This window comes from Balaenoptera acutorostrata, chromosome 15, assembly GCF_949987535.1.
Source record: "Balaenoptera acutorostrata chromosome 15, mBalAcu1.1, whole genome shotgun sequence".
NCBI lineage: Eukaryota > Metazoa > Chordata > Mammalia > Artiodactyla > Balaenopteridae > Balaenoptera > Balaenoptera acutorostrata.
This window is the reverse complement of record NC_080078.1, coordinates 56129150-56150482: the sequence shown is the minus strand read 5'-3', so window position 1 is coordinate 56150482 and position 21333 is coordinate 56129150. Positions and strand designations below refer to the sequence as shown.

Sequence of the window (21333 nt, the reverse complement as noted above, 5' to 3'; positions counted from 1 at the left end):
TGCTGTGGTCTGCAATATCTCTGATGTACGACTGTAAAAATAAAAGGATGATGCCTTTACAGAATTTTTACTGCCCCTCCTGTTACACGCCCAACACAAAATTTAAATTGAGTTCAGGAAAGAGTCATATGAAGGTAGGATCAGGAAGAGAAGTATATCTGAGTGATCTAACAAATTTCCTTTATCCCACAAATTCATGGCCAATTCTACTAAAGTTTTACATTCATCAGCAACCTAATACATACAATTAAAATAATGAGCCATACAACATACCTTGTCAAAAAATTTCTGTTAGTTCTAAAATTAGTTGGATATTCTATCCTCATCACTGGAATCCTCAATTTTAGTCCTTCTTTGTTTGGGGGAGAGAGCAGAGGGGAGGAGAGTTCTTGGGACTTAAGAATTTAAGAAATTCTTGGATTTAACAATGAATTAAAACAACAAAACACCTATCATAAATCTTACCTGGTGGACCTGAATTTGTTGGAGAACACTCCAGGCTTAAAATATCTTCAATTATGGGCTCCTTATTATTTTTTTCTTTTCTTTTCTTCTTTTTAAAATATTCACCAGAAGGCTTTAACAAGGAAACTTCTTCTGCTCTTCTAATATCTAAAAAATAAAAAAATATAAAAAAGAAAGAAGAGGGCTTTCCTGGTGGTGCAGTAGTTAAGAGTCTGCCTGCCAATGCAGGGGACACGGGTTCGAGCCCTGGTCCAGGAGGATCCCACATGCCGCAGAGCAACTAAGCCTGTGTGCCACAACTACTGAGCCTGCGCTCTAGAGCCCGTGAGCCACAACTACTGAGCCCAAGTGCCACAGCTACTGAAGCCCATGCGCCTAGAGCCCGTGCTCCGCAACAAGAGAAGCTACCGCAATGAGAAGCCCACGAACCGCAATGAAGAGTAGCCCCCACTCGCCGCAACTAGAGAAAGCCTGCACACAGCAATGAAGACCCAACACAGCCAAAAATAAACAAATTAAATAAATAAGTAAATAAATAAAAAGAAAGAAGAAATGCAAAAAGTAAAAAGAAAATTCCTTCTAAGACTCAGAGTCATGTTGGGCATCTGAAACCATTTCTCAGGAAATTCCTGAGAAATAAATGGAACTAAATTGCATTCCTTTTGAAGAAACTGAAGGGGATAAGTGACTCCTAAAATGGGTGTGTGTGGGGGTCAGATAGTTGAGGGAGATTCAGTCTAGGAAAATTTCTAGTTTGTTTTTTAATCTACTGTGAAAATGTTTCAAACATATCCAATGTGAAGGGAATAGTATAGTGGCTCCTTCCTGTGCTCAGCACTCTGTTTAAACTGCTCTCAGCATTTCGCTATGCATGTGTCATCTATTTACTACGTTTTCTCCTCCCTCCTTGCTTCTTTCCTTCCTCCCTCCCTTCCTTCCTTTTCTGTTTTTAGGTTTTTAAGCAACAACCAAAGACCCCACCTTTTTTCTTTATAGACCAGCGGTCTTCAGAGCCTTTCTCTGCCCAACAGCTACTTTCATACCCGAGGCAGACATGGTAGGTGTCCTGCCCACCCCTTGGCCATCACCATTTCAGTGCGCTCTGACCCCCTTCCAATGGCAGCTAGGATGTGTCTCTCTACCCAAGGGCTTGCTCTGGATGCCAGAGTCCACACTGCTCAGATACAGATGCAACAGGCCACATGAGTTCAGAGAATTAACGCTCCCCAAGAACAGCCCTCGATGACTCAATGACTGATGAGAATGGTGTATTAACACCCCAGCTCCCTTGCCCCTTGGGTGGCACAGCTCCAAGACATGTCCACACTGCCTCCCAGAGGTCCCCAGTTGCCCACAGTGTGACTTGATCAGTGATACTTGCTCATTAGTGGCCTTCTCTTCCCAGTCTCACTTTCCCACTCCCAGCCAGTGTTTCCTGGCATCACCTTCCAAATAAATAATATTTGTACTTGAATTCTTATCTCAGGTCTGCTTCTGGAGTGCTCAAACTAAGAAGATAGTCCCCATTTTCCTCCATTAATCAAATATACGTATAACTGCCATTTCCAATCAGAACTGATAACTTTATAAACACACTGGGCTGCTATGATCCTAGGTAAAAGCCAAGGAATGTGGATGTTAGAGTTTCTGGGCAGCTTTCCTGGAGGTAAATGCACTGATTCCATAGGTCCTCCTACCTCTTGGTTCAAACACTGCTTGGTGCTGAGGCTGAGGCTGGCAATTGAGCTCGATTCCCTCCCAGTAACCAAGCGTGACTGTCAGGTTGCAACACACACCTGTGACCATTCCAAATGCATAATTTATACACAAAACCTGGAGATGAATCAAAATTTGCAGTGGAAGCTTTACAAACAAAACAAAACAAAACAAAACATCGATATCTCCAAGCCCAAGATTTGTGTCTTGTCTTTTCTTCGAGGGAAAAAATCATCCTATTGCTAAATTTGATTTAGTTTCAATTGGTCACATATAAAAAGTGATTATTAGGGAATTCCCTGGTGGTCCAGTGGTTAGGACTCGGCCCTTTCACTGCTGTGGCCCGCGTTCAATCTCTGGTTGGGGAACAGAGATCCTGCAAGCCATGTGGCATGGTCAAAAAGAAAAAAAAAAAAAAAGGGTTTATTAGAAATGCCAAGTTGAGCCCTTTAGAACTACCATGAAGGTATAATCTGGAAAAGAAAAGAATGTATGAATGTTTCTGTTTATTTCAAAACTTCAAGTTTTTGGCCCCAGCTACAATGTGTGCTTCCAGTCAACTGTGGTGTGTGTAATGTAGAATTTTATTTACTCATTCACTCTGTCTTCAAATTTTCATTAGAATATTACTGAAAGCAAGGCGCCCTGTACTTGTCATTTGCTCACCATGCATCAGGGACAATTCTGGAACTTATGTTTTGTAATGGAAGCTTCCATTCATCTGCTCAGTCAACAACCAGTTACTAAGCAGCTGATGTGTGCCAGGCATTCTCCTAGGTGTTAGGAACACAGACATGCTCAAGAAATGGTTCTGTCTTCACCTTATTTAATACTATACCAGCCTGCACTACCCAACACTGGCACTCTCAATCCTGTGTACACTATTATACTTTTTCCTTTTTTTCTCCACTACCTATCTCCTTTTAACATCTTATTTTTTACATGATTTATTTTCTGTCTCTGCATGCTACAATGTAAGCTCAAGGAGGGCAGAGATTTTGGGCTATTTTTATTGCTTAACCCATCCCTAGCACTCATCCCAGGGCCTGCCAAACCAATACATATATATTTGTTGAAGGAATGAATGAGCAGTTTACAGTTTAATGGGGAGATAGATCACTCACTCACGTACTGTATATACTGTGTTCAAATACTAAATCTTTGCCTTGGAATTCAAGAATATACCTACACACTTTCAAAAAATATAAAATAAGAACACCTTCCTGACCCAGGGTTTGCTCCTATTATGGAAGTCCCAGGAAGAAGAAATGGTTTGGACAGTGTTGTCTCTAATGGCTGTTAAAGTTTCTGATCCATAATTAAGTGGACTTTTCTGCTTAAAATAAACTCCACAAATGATGTTTGTGGACAGAGTTATTCACTGGAGCCAAATGTTAAGGAAGCAATTAAGACATTGCATCACCATTATCTCAAAAACAATAAAGACATATCGGCTCTATGGTGATAATAATTTAATGGAACTCTTTTTTGTCTTAAATATAATGATGATTTCAGTATGGCTTAGAGAAATGAGTTTTGGGGGGGAAATCTTATTGGGGTTGTCTCTTCTGTTTACAAATCTCTTTTGAAATAGTTTTAAGCTTTGTGGAAGTGAACCTGATTTATTCCAATAATGTTTCGTTTGGTTTAACTTCACTTAAATGGCTAAAGTCTCCAGAACTGGGCTTGAAAAGTATGCTCCTAATAAGGGACGTGTTCTGTAAAGCCAACTGCTTGTTGGCAGAAGTGCACGTATTTTCCTGTCCTCCTCTGCTGAGAGTCCAGAGGGCGCAGGTGCCTGTGGGAACTCACTCAGGGCTCTGCAGATGTCGCTGACCGCTCTGAAGACCACGGCCGAGAAGCTGACTCGCAGTCGCACTGTCTTCACATTGGGCAGGCGGAGGCGAAGCATTTTATGCTGAGGGGTGAAGAGAAGCTTTGCATCTGCCTGGACCCCACATTTGTCCAGGGTCCAGTGAGTTTTCAGAAGCCAGCAGTGCTTCTGTTCCCACCAAAGGGCAAAGTCTGACCAGTCCTGGGCTATGTCTGCAAGAACGGAGAACACAGTGCAGTAAAGTGAGAGTGAGCACTCAGAGTCAAATCCCTTGTGTGCAAAACTGAAGCCAATGCTGGTCTTCAGCTCCCACCTCCTCCTACAACCCAAGGTTTCATCATTCTTGGCTTCTTGTAAAAGTCCCTAAGGTGGGGCAGGTAGAAGATAGACTGAACCTTACCTTCTTTATATTTAAATACTATGAAAGGAAGAGAAACATACAATTTTTGTTCCTGATGAAATACTAAAGTTCTCTTCTCCCAAGTCCCTTGGTGTCATGGTCCTTTCTGGGAAGGCCAGGAGCATCACCTCTGTTTAATCAAGATTATTTCTCTAATAGAAATGAATCCTTCCACAAGGGAGTATCAACAGCTCCCAATCAAATTCCACGCAGAAGTACTGGGAAGCTGACATTTCACTCTTCTCAGGAATGTCCATCTCTTATTAGTTCCACCATATTCCCAGTTTCCAAAGTGTTTACACTGAAATCAGAGCTGAATATTTTCTCTCTCAATGGTAGCATCAACACTGAATTCTTCTCCTTCTTCAATGCCCCTTGGCATCTAGGTTGAATCTTTCCCCTTTGCCAATGTTAGAGTCAATATTCAATCTTTTATTTTGCTAAATTAAGAGCCACTGGTATTTTATTTACTTAAAAAATAGTTTCTCCCTCTTTCTTTCTCTCTATTTAGATTAGAAAACCTTTCTCTCAGTGCTATTAGAAGAAGTATAAATGCTATAACTATTTTGGAAAGTCCTATTCAGTAATTTTTCTCTGAGCTATATACGCATTAGAAATGCGTGTACTATATAGTCACCAAAAGACAGGTACTATCTGTAAAAGCCCCCAAATGGAAATAATCCAAATATCTATCAACAGGTAAATGGATAAACTGTGGCATAATCATACAATGGAATATTATACAGCAATGAGAATCGATGAACCCAAACTATATGCAATAGCATGGTTAAATCTCACAGACATAATGTGGCAGGAAAGAAAGCAGATGCCTAAGAGTATATTATCCTGTATAATTCCACTTACATACAGTTTGCAAACAAGTAAAATTATTCCTATGGAGTAAGAATTCAGGATAGTGGTTACCCTTGGTGGCGCAGTGGCTGGGAGGGGTTAGGTGTGGGACTTGGGTGGGGCATCAGGTAATGTTCTCTTTCTTGATCTGGGTGGTAGTTTTAAGACTGTGAAAATTCACTGAACTGTACACTTATAATAAGTGCACTTTTCTGTACGTATATGATACTCCAATGAAAGCTTACTTAAAAATACTTTATATCACTGGTGTAAATGAAAAGCCAACATCTGTGGTCTTAAGTAGAAGAGAAAAAATAAATACAAAGAAAATAGAACATTATTAAATTCTAGGTACCTCATGTTGACTCGTGATGTGAAGACTCTGACCCTGAAGACTTCTTTCCTTGTTTTAAACAGGGTGAGTAGCAAATGGTGGACAATGTTAAAAGACACATTGGCACCAGGCCGCCTGCATCACGGAGCAATCAAGCATTAACAGAGAATCACACAATAATCTAAGGCCCCAGGTGTGGTCTAAAGTCAACATGGAAGGGGTCCCGTTCTTGTGCAAATAGATTTTTACACCTACTGGGGAGCTTTAGTTTGCCAGCAAAGACTCAAATTTTCACAATGGGGGTCAGGGGGTGGTTTGGGCTCCTTCAGGTCTTCCCATTTCTCTTCCTCTTGCAGGCAGGGGCCATTACAAGATGGATGATCAAAAAAATTTAGATGGTCAGACAATCCAGTTCAGCCATTTAGTGGTGATGCAACAGAGAGGGTTTCAAATGTAGAGAAACCATAAAGAAGCAGCAACTTACTGATCTGTTCCACTAACTTGAGCATCACTCCCCCAATGTGCAGGTCTCCAGACACTCTCAGTGTGACGTCCTTCTGCTCCTCTTCATTTGGATGGTCAACTTGGATCACGAGTTCCCAAGAAGCAGACGCAAAGTCACTGGATGAGAGCATTGTGGCAAATGCAGGTGTCTGTGCGTAAAAAGGCAGACAGATCAGAAGGAGACTGGGACTCGCCAAGCAGACCTTGCAGAGCAAAACTCTTTCTTCCCCCATTTTAGTCCTGTCTTCAAAAATGCAGCAGGGTTCCTGATATTAAATTCAGCATCTTAACTTTAAAGACAAAAAGTCTTATAAAAATGATCTCAAGCCTTCTAAATTTATGTACTTCACTTTTCCACCCTCCCAAGTCCACCTGGCTATTTTCTGTGCCTGCTCAGTGCATCCATCCTTCTCTACTGACTTTTCTTGACCTTCTCTGAACTATTTTAGCAATAGGCAACAAATCATGGCAATCCTTGACACTTAAAAAAAATCAACTTTATTGAAGTATAATTTGTATACAATAAAATGCATTGAATTTAAATGTACACTTTGATGTATTTTGTTGTATGCAAATTATATGTCAATAGAACTGACTTAAAAAAAGGAAATTAAAAGAGGAAATTAAGGGCTTCCCTGGTGGCGCAGTGGTTGAGAGTCTGCCTGCCAATGCAGGGGACATGGGTTCGAGCCCTGGTCTGGGAAGATCCCACATGCCGCAGAGCAACTGGGCCCGTGAGCCACAACTACTGAGCCTGCGCGTCTGGAGCCTGTGCTCCGCAACAAGAGAGGCCGCGACAGTGAGAGGCCCGTGCACCGCGATGAAGAGTGGCCCCCGCTCGCCGCAACTAGAGAAAGCCCTCGCACAGAAACGAAGACCCAACACAGACAAAAATAAATATAATTAATTAAAAATGAGGAAGCTGATAAAATCAGACTTAATGCTTATTAAAAAAAAAAAAAGAGGAAATTAAAATCTTTATCTTGGGACTTCCCTGGTGGTGCAGTGGTTAAGACTCAGTGCTCCTAATGCAGGGGGCCTGGGTTTGATCCCTGGTCAGGGAACTAGAACTCACATGCATGCCACAATGAGTCTGTATGCTACAACTAAGGAGCCAGTGAGCTATAACTAAGGAGCCCTTGAGCTGCAACTAAGGATCCCGCCTGCTACAACTAAGACCCAGCACAACCAAATAAATAAATATTAAAAAAAATCTTTATCTCTAATGTATATACATATGTATTATTACATTCCTCCCATAAATACTGATGACATCTTCTAGTATGAAAATTCAAAAAATAAAAATAGAGCAAAATTGTTTCTTTTCTAGTCATATAAGGTAGTTTTATCTTAAGCACATAGAGATACAGGTCATTAGTTATTGCCACATATTTGATTTACTTGAGTAACCATTTTATATCATATAGAGGTTGATAAACAAGTGTATCAATTAAGTTTTTGGACACACCTTTAGCAACAGATTTAAAACAGGAGTGACAGACATACAAACCCACTCTTCAAAGTACAGTTAGGGGTGAGAACTTCAAACCCATAGTGTTCTCCTCGTTGGAGGAACTATGATGAAAGAAGCTAAGCAGTATCAGAACTGAGTGCTGTGGGGGTAATAGGAACACTGGGATTCCAAATTGGCAGAACTTAAAAATGTCAGCTCTCTCTTAAATAGAAAGCAAATGATACTACCTCTCCTGGCTATTTTAAGATTTAAAATAAAAATCAGTCATTTAAGTGACAACAAATGTTTTTCACTTTGCTAGGTAAAGACAGCTTATGAGAAATCTATGTTTTCATAAGGCCTGTTTTTAAGAAACATCTGTGCATGCAAACGGCCCAGGAAAGGGCTTCTCTAATGGAAAGTGCACACGAACCCTGAGAACCTTATTAATATGCAGATTCTATTCAGCAGGATCTTATTAACATGCAGGTTCTAGTCAGCAGGTCTGGGGTGGATGTGGAGACCCTGCATTCATAACAAGCTCCAGCTAATGCTGGTCTTCCTCTCACACCCTCAAATTGCAACAGCCACTTGAAAAATTAGCTCCAGGACTCAGTTCCTCCCTTCAAACTAACTAGATCACTTATTAAGCCAGGACTATGGTGACCTCTGAGGAGGTCTGCAGAAAGTGGGCATAGAGGGAACGTACCTTAACATAATAAAGGCCATATATGATGAACCCACAGCTAACATCATACTCAATGGTGAAAAGCTGAAAGTATTTCCCTCTAAGATCAGGAACAAGACAAGGATGCCCACTCTAGCCACTTTTATACAACATAGTATTGGAAGACCTAGCCACAGCAATCAGACAAGAAAAAGAAATAAAAGGAAGCTAAATTGGAAAGGAGGCAGTAAAACTGTCACTGTTTGCAGATGACATGATACTATACATAAAAAATCCTAAAGATGCCACCAGAAAACTACTAGAGCTCATCAATGAATTTGGTAATGTTGCAGACCACAAAATATATATACAGTAGTCTGTTGCATTTCTATACACGAACAATGAATTATCAGAGAAATTAAGGAAACAATCATATTTACCACTACATCAAAAAGAATAAAATACCTAGTAATAAACCAACCTAAGGAGGTAAAAGATCTATACTTGGAAAACTATAAGACACTGAAGAAAGAAATTGAAGACAACACAAACAGATGGAAAGATATACCACATTCATGGATTAGAAGAATTAATATTGTTAAAATGACCATACTACCCAAGGCAATCTACAGAGTCAATGCAATCTCTATCAAAATAGCGATGGCATTTTTCACAGAACTAGAACAAATAATTTTAAAATTTGTATGGAAACACAAAAGACCCCGAATAGCCAAAACGATTTTGAAAAAGAAGAACAGAGCTGGAGGAATCACGCTCTCTGACTTCAGACTATACTACAAAGTTACAGTAATTGAAACAGTATGGGACAGACACAAAAACAGACACATAGATTAATGGAATAGAACAGAGAGCCCAAAAATAAACCCACACACTTGTCAATTAATCCACAACAAGGGAGGCAAGAATATACAATGGAGAAAAGACAGTCTCTTCAATAAGTGGTGCTGGGAAAACTGGACAGCTACCTGTAAAAGAATGAAATTAGAACACTCTCTAACAACATATACAAAAATAAACTCAAAATGGATTAAAGACCTAAATATAACCAGAAACCATAAAACTCCTAGAAGAAACCATAGGCAGGACACTCCTTGACTTGAATTGTAACAATATTTTTTTGGATCTGTCTCCTAAAGCAAATGAAATAAAAACAAAAATAAACAAATGGGACCTAATTAGACTTAAAAGCTTTTGTATGGCAAAGAAAACCATAAACAAAATGAAAAGATAACCCATGGAATGGGAGAAAATATTTGTAAAAGATGCAAAAGACAAGGGATTAGTTTCCAAAATATACAAACAGCTTATACAGCTCAATTAAAAAACAAAAACAAAAGCAAAAACAACCCAACCCATTCAAAAATGGGCAGAAGACCTAAATAGACATTTCTCCAAAGTAGACATATAGATGGCCAACAGGCACAGGAAAAGATGCTCAACATGTTAATCATCAGGAAAATGCAAATTAAAACCACAGTGAGATATTGCCTCATACCTGTCAGAATGGCTATTATCAAAAAGACTACATATAACAAGTGTTGGCAAGGATGTGGAGAAAAGGGAACCCTCCTACACTGTTGGTGGGAATGTAAATTGGTGTAGCCACTGTGGAAAACAGTATGGCAGTTTCTCAAAAAACTAAAAATAGAACTACCACATGACCCAGCAATTACACTACTGTGTATATATCAGAAACAAAATAAAACAAAACAACCGAAAACACCAATTAGAAAAGATACATGCACCCCAATGTTCATAGCAGTATTATTTACAATAGATATGGAGGCAACTCAAGTGTCCATCAATAGATAAGTGGATAAAGAAGATGTGGAATGGAATATTAGCCATAAAAAAATAATGAAATTTTGCCATTTGCAACAGCATGGGTGGACTTGGAGGGTATTATGCTGAGTGAAATAAGTCAGACAGAGAAATACAAATACTGTACAATATCACTTATATGTGGAATCTAAAAAAATAAAACAAACTAGTGAATATAACAAAAAGGAAACAGACTCACAGATATAGAGAACAAACTAGTGGTTGCCAGTGGGGAGAGGAAAGGGGGGAGGGGCAAGATAGGGGTAGGAAATTAAGAGGTACAAACTATTATGTATAAAATAAATAAGCAGCCAAAACTAACACAACATTGTAAAGCAATTTTACTCCAATAAAAATAATTTAAAAAAAAATAAGCTACAAGGATATATTGTACAACTCTTAAAACTCTGAGCTAAACTCTCAGTACCTTCACTAAGCATTCCTACTAACATAAATCTTTCCCAGTGAGGACACAATAAAGATAACTCAAACTCATAACACGCCATTGAAGTATTTGACTTTAAGATCCTTACAATCTCTAAAATGCTATGATTTGAGGTTTTGTTATTTACAATGTTTTGTACATAAAGAAAATAACCTTACTTTTAAGGTGACTCCTTGCTGCTTGTTTCGTGAACAATCAGACACAGGGTTTTTTCTTTTCCTAACCTGGGCAATCAAAACACTTCTCATTTAGGAAATAAATGGTGATTCCCTTACAACGAAATTCTGGCTAAAATCAGACAATCTGGTTTCCCCGCATTCCTCTCCTATCTTTTCTGCGCCTTTTTGAGCGAACTTCTCATGTTCAGCAAGCTGTTACTTGTTGAGGAAAGCACATCTAAGTTAAAGACCAGAACAAGAAGCAAAGCGCACCACCAGACCTGCCTTCCTTTGGGGAAGCCCAGTTTACCACTTCCTCGGGTCCTTTATAGAAAACTCAATCAAGAAAGACAGACAGACGCAGGCAGGCAGACAGAGAGAAAGACGGGGGGAAATAGACGCAACGCTTCCCTGGAAGATCAGAGAGTGAGTGGGTCCGAAGGCCTCTGGCCTGTCTTTTGCCAGCTCTGCAGGGTCCTGGGGCCCAGGGGAGTGTGGTGGGTGGGTAGAAACCTGCCCCCTACCCCCATAAATACAGTACCCGCAGCTGGACGGAGAGTTTACTTTGCGCAGCCAGATACGCAAGGACGGAGAAGGTGGTCACAAGCCGAGGACGCGGTTTTTAATTCAGCAGCCATTTAAGTGCAAGGAGCTGTAGAAAGGCAGGGGCGGGGGTCTCGGGAACCAGCGGTGCCCATCGCAGCCTCCCCTCCCCGCCTGGTCCCGGCCCCTCGCCACCCACCTCCTTTCCGGAGCCTGCGGCGTGCGGAGTCGCTGCCCCCTGGAGACCCGGCCAGAGGCCACTCCGGCCGAGCCAGGGGCGCGCGGTGGCGGCAGCTGCTCCGCGAGGTTCGGCTGGAGAAGGCTGCGCGCGGACCTGCCACCTAGACTGGCGCCCGCCCCCGCCGCCCAGTCTCCGCCCCGCGCGGCCCCCGGGGCAAGGCCGGCCAGCACAGCGGGCAGGCGGCTGCACGCCCAGCCCCCGCCTGCCAGGTCCCGCTGCCCGGGGAGGGGGCGCTCCGCAGACTTTACGGGCAAAGGGTGGTCGCCGGGCTACCGCGCGGCGAGAGGGCGGGGAGAACCCGGCGGAGGCTCAGCCCCGTGCCCCTCTTGCGACCTCTCATCCTGCCCACCCTCTCTTAGACCGCCTCCAGTTTCCTGGTTCCCCGAGGCCCGCCCGGGACTAGCCCGGTGATTAAGGTCCTGCTACTTCCCCGCCCTCAGGATGTACCAGTCACTCACACCCCGGGGTGCGTCCACGCGCCAGGAGCCTCGGCTTCGGGCGAGAACAACCGCCTCCCCTCTAGAGAGCCTGGAGGACCTGTGGTCGCCAGGTGGAAGAAAAAAAAGCGGTTCATCTCTGAGTAAGAGGGTGGTGTAAACCCCTGAGAAGGGTGAGGCACCCCAAACATGCACGATGGAAGACCCCGGGGGAACCCAAGGCCACGCCCCTCGCGGAAGTCTGGGTGGCTCACCTCACATTCACCACCCAGCCCTCCGCTCACCCTCCTGTTGGATTCACTTCCGAAGAGAGCAGGAAGGGTGGGTGACCTTGGGGAATTTACACAACCTCTCCAAGCCTCCTTCGCCCAAATTACACACTTTTGTTGAGTGTTTACTATGCACCAGGCCTGGGCTGAGCTTTGAGGATACAGTGGTTATAAAATAGGAAATTATAGTTTTCTCATCTGTAAAATGGGTAAGGGGATGGAATTCCCACCACCAGAATTGCATTCAGTCCATGGAGGAGTTCTACGCAGTATAGTAGTCTTTAGTGATTTTTGTCAAGTACGTAAAGCTTTTGATAACTTAAATATTAATTTAAGATGTTGTAAAATTTAGAAGTGGAATCTTTGTTTTTGCTTGGACATGACCATATTCAGCCATTATTATGGTTTTGAAAGTACTTTACATTTAATTTTAAAAGGTTAGTTGAACAACCGTCAGCAAATATGGGATTTTATAATTAAAATGATTAAAAAATTTGAAACAATTTCCTAATTTGGTAGAGTTTGTCAACTATAGGAAAGTGGTCAGCTGTCATCTGGTCTGACTTCCCTGCATACCTAATACCAACTGAGCAAATATGCACTTATTTGGAGCAGAAAGTGTCTAAGACTTGGTTTCTGGAGACTGTGCATGGTTGATCAGACCATGGACTGTCTTCAGGATCTTGGATATGATCATGAAGCAGTAACGGCTTTCTTTACACCAAATTGGTTTTCCATTTTAGTTGAAATTATCTGGATTGTGCCAAAGAATTTAACTGGTTTTAAGCTTTCTGCTTGGCCTAAATTCTTTTTAAAGCTTTTTAATGGAAATATTATATATTTATACGCAAGAACACAAATCATAAATATACAGCTGATGAATTCTCACATACTGAACACACCTGTGTAATGAAATTCCGATCAAGAAACAGGACATTGCCAGTCCCCAGAAGCCCCCTAATCCCACCTTTTAGTTACTACCACCCCTTACCAAGAGTAACCATTATCCTGACTTCTAATCCTCAGATGGGTTTTGCTGATGTTTGTACCATACATAAATGGAATTGGATGATGTATGCTATTTTGTGTCAGGTTTCTTTTGTTCAGCATTATATTTTTTAGTTTCATCCATATTGAATGTCCTAGGCTTTTTTTTTTTTTTTCACTACCTAGCTATTATTGTGATGCAGGTCCAACTCATCCCCTAAGGTTCTGGTTTAGAAGTGTATTAAAAAGTATATTCTGGACTTCAAAATTTCATACATATATAAACAAGCAATACTCACCTTAATCCCTCTTAAAAAACAAGCAGAATCAACACTTTGAGTCTGTTATTTAATCCACACATACTCATCAAGCAATGAATAAGCTTATTTATTCATTCAGCCACTGTATAACTGTGAGCTAGACACCAAAACAAGTGCTGAGAATGCTCAGATTAGGCACAGACTTTATCTTCGTATCATAATATGATGTGAAGGAATAAAGAGGAGGGATGTGTACCTCTCCCGGGTGTGTACCTCTCCCAGTTGTGTGGCGTGGTGGGGAGTATGAGAAAAGGCTTCAGAGAGGAGATGGGTTTTGAGATGGAATTGGAAGATTTAGTTGCCTATAATAACCTGTAGTTTCTAGAAAAATATTTTAAGGTATTTTTTAGTTAGCAGATAGTTATTGTAGTTCAAGAGATGTATTTCCTGATCTTAAAAATTTCCATGTTCATGGTGCAAATATTGAAACAATAACTATTATCAGATACTTATATATGGCAAAGCTGGCCTGAGAATCATTACCCTCAATAGGTTAAGTTAGTCATGTTTGCATTATCATGTGGGATATGAGTGTGTAACAGAAAAGAACAAACCTGAAATGTACATGATAGCCCATTCTCAAGGCTCTGCCTCCCTTTAAAGATATAACACTTCTCATTCATGTAGAGATAAAATGTTGTGGAACAGAGGTTTACAGGAACATGGTGACCTGACCTACATGGATAGCTGCAAGCACAAAGGATTCCAGCACCAAGAAGTTTGAAATAACCAGCCACACTGCTCCTCTTTTAGTGTAAAAGAAGCCTGAATTCTAACTCCAAGAAGATGGTTCTTTGGGACACTAGTATACCATCTTCTTAGTCTGCTGGCTTTCTAAGTAAATTCGCTGTTCCTTGCACCAACAGCTTGTTTCTCGATTTATTGGCCTGTTATGTGGAGAGCAGTAAGAGCTTGGTAATAAATACATTGGAGTGGATGAGAGATGTGGCCATGTTCTTTTTTTTTTTTTTAATTTAATTAATTAATTAATTTATATATATATATATATTTTTATTTTTGGCTGTGTTGGGTCTTCGTTTCTGCATGAGGGCTCTCTCTAGTTGTGGCAAGCAGGGGCCACTCTTCATCGCGGTGCGCGGGCCTCTCACTGTCGCGGCCTCTCTTGTTGCGGAGCACAAGCTCCAGACGCGCAGGCTCAGTAGTTGTGGCTCACGGGCCTAATTGCTCCGCGGCATGTGGGATCTTCCCAGACCAGGGCTCAAACCTGTGTCCCCTGCATTAGCAGGCAGATTCTCAACCACTGCGCCACCAGGGAAGCCCGTGGCCATGTTCTTAATCGCTGAACAGAAAAGGGAAACACAGCAGTAGAGGGCCTTTGACCATCCTGGCTACTTCAACTTGTGAAGCACAAGTGACTTTCTTCCTCTAACACCTTTCTACTTCCACCACACGAGCCCTCAAAGTTTAAAAAAATTCTTTATAATTAACTTAGAGAGAATGAGAATGCTGCTAGAAGGAGAAAAGAGGTGTTTTTTCCTGATTGATGCTTTTATTTGACAAAACAAATAGGCCGTTACCCAATGTAAATGTCTGTGTTGCGCATTCAGCTTATAAACATTCTGCAAGTCTGGCAACTAAGAAATGGCAAGAGTCACCGAAAATGTATTTTTGTTTTCACTGAGTCCTTGAGACTCAGCAGTTGTGTTCATGTCTGTGGACAACGTGTTCTATTGAGTGCAAAGAAGCAGAATGTGCCTATTATAGCTACACCCTCCTTTCCAGCTGTACAGATAATGAGCACTTTCTATGCCCAGGCAAGTTCTAAAATGTTCTCCCTGACAGGGTAGAGAGGTGTGTCTTGATGTATCGACAGGCACCGGATGAAGAAGTGTGAGGAAGAGCAAAGAAGGCCTTGCTCCTTGCTGTTGAGAGTGAGAAGAGCAAGAAAGATGGTGCCTCCCTCCCTCCCTTCCCCTCCTTATTTCTTTCTTCTTCCTTCTTCCTTCCTTAGCATCCATCTCAATCAAAGGGTACAAAAGAATATACACTGATAATTAAGTCTTCATCCTCTCCTGATAATGAAGTTCCCTTCCCCGGAGAAAACTGTTACTATTTCCTCTTGAACCTTCCAGAGATAGTCTTTGTCCGTAGACTATTTAACTTTTATATGGTAGTATTCTATACATATTTTTTTCTGTGTTTAGTTTTCTCACTTTAAAATATCTTAGTTATCGTAGTGGACATCATTCATATTCATGGCTGCCTACCACCCTTGGAAAGTCCTCTTTACATATTTGTAGAAATTCTTATGTTATTATTTCAGTCTAGAAATCAGAGCTCAAATTCTCAACCTCTCTTGCACAGGCCTATGACCTAGATCCTTTCGCTCAGGCACACACAGACACAACTTTAATTTGGAAGTGAGTGAGATGCAAAGACAAGATGTACCTGAGGTTTCCATCTGATAATCATAGGCAAGAATCATTGATGGATTATAAAATAAGTGAGTAAAAGTATGTTGAGAAACAGGATATTTGTAGTCTCAGAATATCTCACTACAAAGTATTTGTCAATTACATAGGGAAAGATACATAGTAACTTCAGAGTGGAGAAAACTGGCAGTTATCACCTTAATCAAGTGATCAAAATGAACATCATCTGTAATAATGCATATTGACCTCACACACCTGAGAAGACACAGCATCACTTCTGAAGTATTCTTGCCCAAAATATACAACCTCAATTTAATCATGAGAAAATGTCAGACAAACCCAAATTGGAAGACAGTTTATGAAATAAGTAGTTAATATTCTTCAGAAGTGAGAATGAGAGACAGAAAAACTGAGAGACTGTGTCAGATCAGAGGAGACTAAAGTGACAGCTAAATGCCATGTGCGATCCTGGATTTAGTCCTGGAATGGAGAGCGGACATGGGTGGGGAAGGCCTGTGAAATGTGAACAGGGCAGTAGGTTAGTTAATAGTATTATTTCAGTACTAATTTCCTGGTTTCCATAAGTGTATTGTAGTTATGTACAAGGGTAGATAAGTTCTCTGTGTACCATTTTTGCAACTTTACTATAAGTCTAAAATTATTTAAAGTGAGGAGGAGGAGGAAGGCGGTGGCAGGAGCATGCTCTGACCCTGAAGCAACTCACTAAGACGATAAGGAGCGTTCAGGGTTCTGGATTCAGCTATGACCTCCAGTGAGCAGGGGGAGAAAAGTCCATGTACAGATGGTTGTTTGCTGTAACCCAGAGTTTTCAAACTGGATTGGGGTTTGGGGCCCATGTCTGGTATTCTTACCCCAGCAGTGAATTTATAGCATGGTGGTTCAGGATTTGAAAACTGACAAATTTGGGTTCACCTGCTGGTACTGCTGACACAACAGATCAGAGGGCTTGGGCATGTTTTAGTTTGGATCCCTGACGAAACTGAGAGCTCTCTGATCTCAGTTTCTGGTTCTGTAAAATGGGAGTAATAATACCCATCTCGTAAGGTGCTGTGAAATGAGAGAATGTTCCTGAAGCACAGAGCACAGAGCCTGGAACATGGAAAATGTTCAATAACTTTATTTATTACTAGAGTAATAAGTAAATAAGAAAGGATGGGGTGTTCTCTGGGAAAGAGGAGGAATTGGAGACTCTGAGGCTGTTGCATCTCATCCCAGTGAAGTAAGACCTCGCCTCCTTTCTTGCTCACAGGTAAGGGACCAAAGAAGGGGAGGAATTGTCACTTAGGTGAACCCGTAGGAATTTATTAACTTTTTCAGACTGCACCTCAGGGAAAATGTGACAGTTTACACCCAGGTTAGCAGGAAAAGGGTCACAGTGAGCTCTTTCCAAATCCAATGCAGGTGTAAGGTGCTCTAGAAATATTGGAATGATTTCTGTCCTGCTTTCTTGTAATATATGTTCAATAAACACTAGCTACTACTATAGTAGCAGGTATGATTTTGAAAAATCCAGAATGCTGAGTGTGAGAACGGTCATGGTCCTTTATTTTTCTAAATCTAACTTCATATTTTGATTTTTGGTTAAAGATAGTTGATTGGCAACTCATACTTATCTTTCCTTCCTATTGACTCCCTGCTAAAATTATAGTATAGGAATAAAAAGGTATAAACCTACAATGACAAAGGTTAACAGGAGAAAGGCCATCAGCCAATAAGAGATTTCAAGATTTCCTAGAAGATAGAAAATTGAAGAAGAAATGGTTAGTAATGAAGCAGAGTAGTGAAATCCATAGTCTAGGAGTGAAAATGGGAATGTAACTGAGGCTTTCCAGAATATTCTCAGAGAAACTCAAGTCCTGGAAATGTCAGGTATGACAGACAGTGGATATGAAATGTATTGTCAAAAACAAGGGAATGAATAGAAAGTCTCTATAAAGAATAGTCAGTCCCCTCACTGTCACATTCAGGGTAAATATATGGCTGCAAGATCTCCACCCGGCGGGGCCAAATCCAGAGGGCTCTGCTCTTTAGAAGTTAAATGTTTCCAGGCTTCCCTGGTGGCGCAGTGGTTAAGAATCCGCCTGCCAATGCAGGGGACACAGGCTTGAGCCCTGCTCTGGGAAGATCTCACATGAAGCGGAGCAACTAAGCCCATGCGCCACAACTACTGAGCCTGCACTCTAGAGCCCGCGAGCCACAACTACTGAAGCCCGCGCACCTAGAGCCTGTGCTCTGCAACAAGAGAAGCCACCCAATGAGAAGCCCGCACACCGCAATGAAGAGGAGCCCCCGCTCGCCGCAACTAGAGAAAAGCCCGTGCGCAGCAACAAAGACCCAAGGCAGCCAAAAATAAAATAAATAAATAAATTTATTAAAAAAAAAAAGAAGAAGTTAAATGTTTCCTTTGAAAAGGTTACTTGGTATAAAGGCCAACTCCCCACTCAATTACCCTAAAGCAAAGCGTATCAGTGAAACCTCCCAAATAGATCATAAAAACTATATCCTCATTCTCAAATGCTATCAAACATTTAAGGAAATCCTCCAATATGAGAGAGAAGCAAACTTTAAAAAATCCTTATTTTATTTTATTTAATTTATTTTTTCCAGTTTTATTGAAATAATTGACATGAGAAAATTTAACACAAAAAAATGAGTAAAAAGATAAGAAACCTAGAGGGTCAATACAAGAGAAGAGCAAAAATACAGTGGGGTAAATTATCACAGAAATAATGTGAGAAACTGCCCAGAAATGAGGAACATGAACCTCCAGTTTAAAGAGTTTACTGGATACCCATCAAATAAATAAGAGATAGCTACACCAAAGTACAGCATTGTGAAATGTAAGATCACTGTGGAAATATAAAAAACCTAAAAGCTTTTAGGAAGAAAAAACAGCTTATCTACAAAAGAACCCAAATGAACACTCTATACCCAGTCAGACCATCAATCAAATATGTTTCAGACATGCTGGGACTCAGAAAATTTAATTCTCACAAAACCTGTCTTAGAAACGTTCTCAAAATGAGCTCTAGAAAACAAGGAAGTGAATCAAGAGGGAGGAAGACCTAGGATGCAGGAAACAGTAGATCCAATCCAGAAAAGCAAGGGAGAATTGACTGCCCTGGGAGGAGGTCTCTGGGGCAAAAGAAGACATCGTAGAATATCTGATGTTATGAGAAGTTTGGAAAAAGATTTGGGATATGGTAAAGGAAAGTAGGACAAGAAAAAATAGTCATTTAGAAAATTCAGGAAAGCAAATGGATGTGAAAAAGGAAATATAACTTTTTCAATTTCAAAAATTAATCTATAAACAAAGCAAATAAGACTTAATTATAGTTATGAAACAGAATGTAAACATTGTCAGTGTGATATAATAAGAAAGATATTTGGTCTTTATCCAGTTCCTGACACACAGTTTTTAAAACCCTTGGAATTTCCTGAGTGATAAGGGTGACAGGAGTGTCTTTCATTGTAACTGGTGACTCTTGGCAGGACCCTGGATAGCCTCAGGCTGGGGGCTGGTCGCCAGAAAGACCAGGCCTTGATTAAAATCTTGGAACTTTCAGTCCTACCCTCTAATCACTAGGAGCCGGAACTTGAGTTAATCACCAACTGCCACAATCATGCCTATGTAATGAAACCTCCATAAAAACCCTTCAGTGATGGGTTTTGGAGGGCTTCTGAATTGGTGAACACATCCACATGCTAGGAGGGTGGTGCACCCCAACTCCGCAGGGACAGAGGCCCCTGCACTTGCCACCCTTCTGGACCTCATGCTCTGTACCTCTTCATCTGCCTGTTCATTTGTATCCTTTCTTATTAACTGGAGTAGTAAGTACAGTGTTTTTTTCTGAGTTCTGTGAGTCTTTCTAACAAATTATTGGGCACTGAGGGAGGGGGATTGTGGGAACCCATGACTTTGTAACCAAGTCAGAGTACAGGTAACTTGGGGATGCAATTCTTGTAACTGGCGTCTGAAGTGAGGGCAGTCTTGTGGGACTGAGCTCTTAAACCTGTGGGGTCTGCCGCTACTCCAGGTGGCCAGTGTCAGAATTGCACTGACTTGAAGGACACCCAATTTATGTCAGAGAATTTAGAGAATTGGTTGGGGAAAAAGCCCTCCAGTCAACCTCAACAATGCAAAAATAAAGGCACAGGTGACAGAATTTGAGGGTGGAAGAAAGAAAGAATAGATGAAGGCAAATGTTAGAGGTGCTAAAAGCCTCATGTTACATTATGGGATGCTAAAAGATATGGTTGATAAACAAGTAATCAAGGTTTTAGTATATTACTTAAAGTAATAAAAGTAACCAAGAGAAGAACTAAAATAAAAATAAGTCTAGATATACCTATATTGGGAGGTGGGAGTTTTGTAAGAAAACTTAATACTCATCTATTACACGTGGAAGTCCACAGGTGATGTCTAAAATTGGTAAATTAAGAATTAGTAGTAGAAACATATTATATACAGTTGATTCTTATTATTCATGGGAATTATGTTCTATAAAGTTGCCATGAACACTGAATTAGCCAATAATGAACCATTGCTCCTAGGGAAAATATGTGCAGACACACACACACACATACACACATACATATCTCACATAGATCATAATCTTAAATTTAAAAACAACTCATCCTTGTAGATCCTATTTTTAAACATTTTCTGAAGTTCAGAAGTGTTAAGTGACTAACCCTAGGCTGCTGCACTAATAGATGGCCAGAGTTGGGATTCACACTACATCCAAGTGACCCCAGAGCTGGAGCTTTTTGCAGGACACTGCACGGCCCACTGATCTCCATCCTCTGGTCATCTCTGTAATGGAAGAAATTTTCACATATTGAAGTATGGGGAAATCATTCTGGCTTATAAATGATTTAGCTTAAAGTTTATGCTAAACTATTGATAAAACAGCCTGTTTGTGGTGTATCAAACATCTGCTTTAATCATTAAAGAAAAGGGTGCATTGATTAGAAGAATGTCCATATTAAAAATAAAGATTAAATGTCTCCTTTCCTGGGATGGCAGTGCTGGTATTCCTTCGATGATAAGACACCCTTCCCAGTTGCCAAGGACATATTGACTCGCTGTGTATGTGCTGTGCTGATCTGTTTGTTTTTGAAACCTTGAAAGAATGTATCCCTGACTTGTTTGATGTTCTTTATTCTGACAAGATGTAAAAGTGCTGAAAACCATGCTTCTCCAGAGCAGTTCCTCAGAACTATTGGAGAGGCTATCTCCCCAACTATAGTCCTCAATTTGGGCCAAATAAAACTCTTTTCTATTCCTATTATAGATTGTTTATTGATTATTTCCAATAACATTGCTTGGCATAGCCTGTAGGATGTCAGAGAAACCCACCTGAAATCGCCTGGAGTCTACTTTGGACCAGCGCTTGGCACAAAGCACGGGCCCCGTGAGCCCCTCCAGCTTCACAGCACCTTTCAGGTG

General features: G+C 41.0%; 1 protein-coding gene across 4 annotated transcripts in view; it reads right to left on the bottom strand.

Annotated features, from left to right (window-relative positions):
- FERMT1 (FERM domain containing kindlin 1) overlaps positions 1-11832 on the bottom strand; it is a 48502-nt gene extending 36670 nt beyond the window's left edge. For 2 of the 4 annotated variants that reach the window (XM_007191726.2, XM_007191723.3), the window contains exons 1-4: positions 11413-11832; positions 6086-6254; positions 3994-4227; positions 466-612 (exon numbers count right to left, since the gene is read on the bottom strand). In XM_007191726.2, the coding sequence (XP_007191788.1) occupies positions 466-612; positions 3994-4227; positions 6086-6236 (532 nt within the window). In that variant the 5' untranslated portion in view covers positions 6237-6254; positions 11413-11832. Of the gene's footprint in view, positions 1-465; positions 613-3993; positions 4228-6085; positions 6255-10670; positions 10737-11211; positions 11380-11412 lie in introns of those variants that run through there. The other 2 variants (XM_007191724.2, XM_007191725.2) reach the window with 2 other exon arrangements.
- Positions 11833-21333: the final 9501 nt, after the last annotated feature.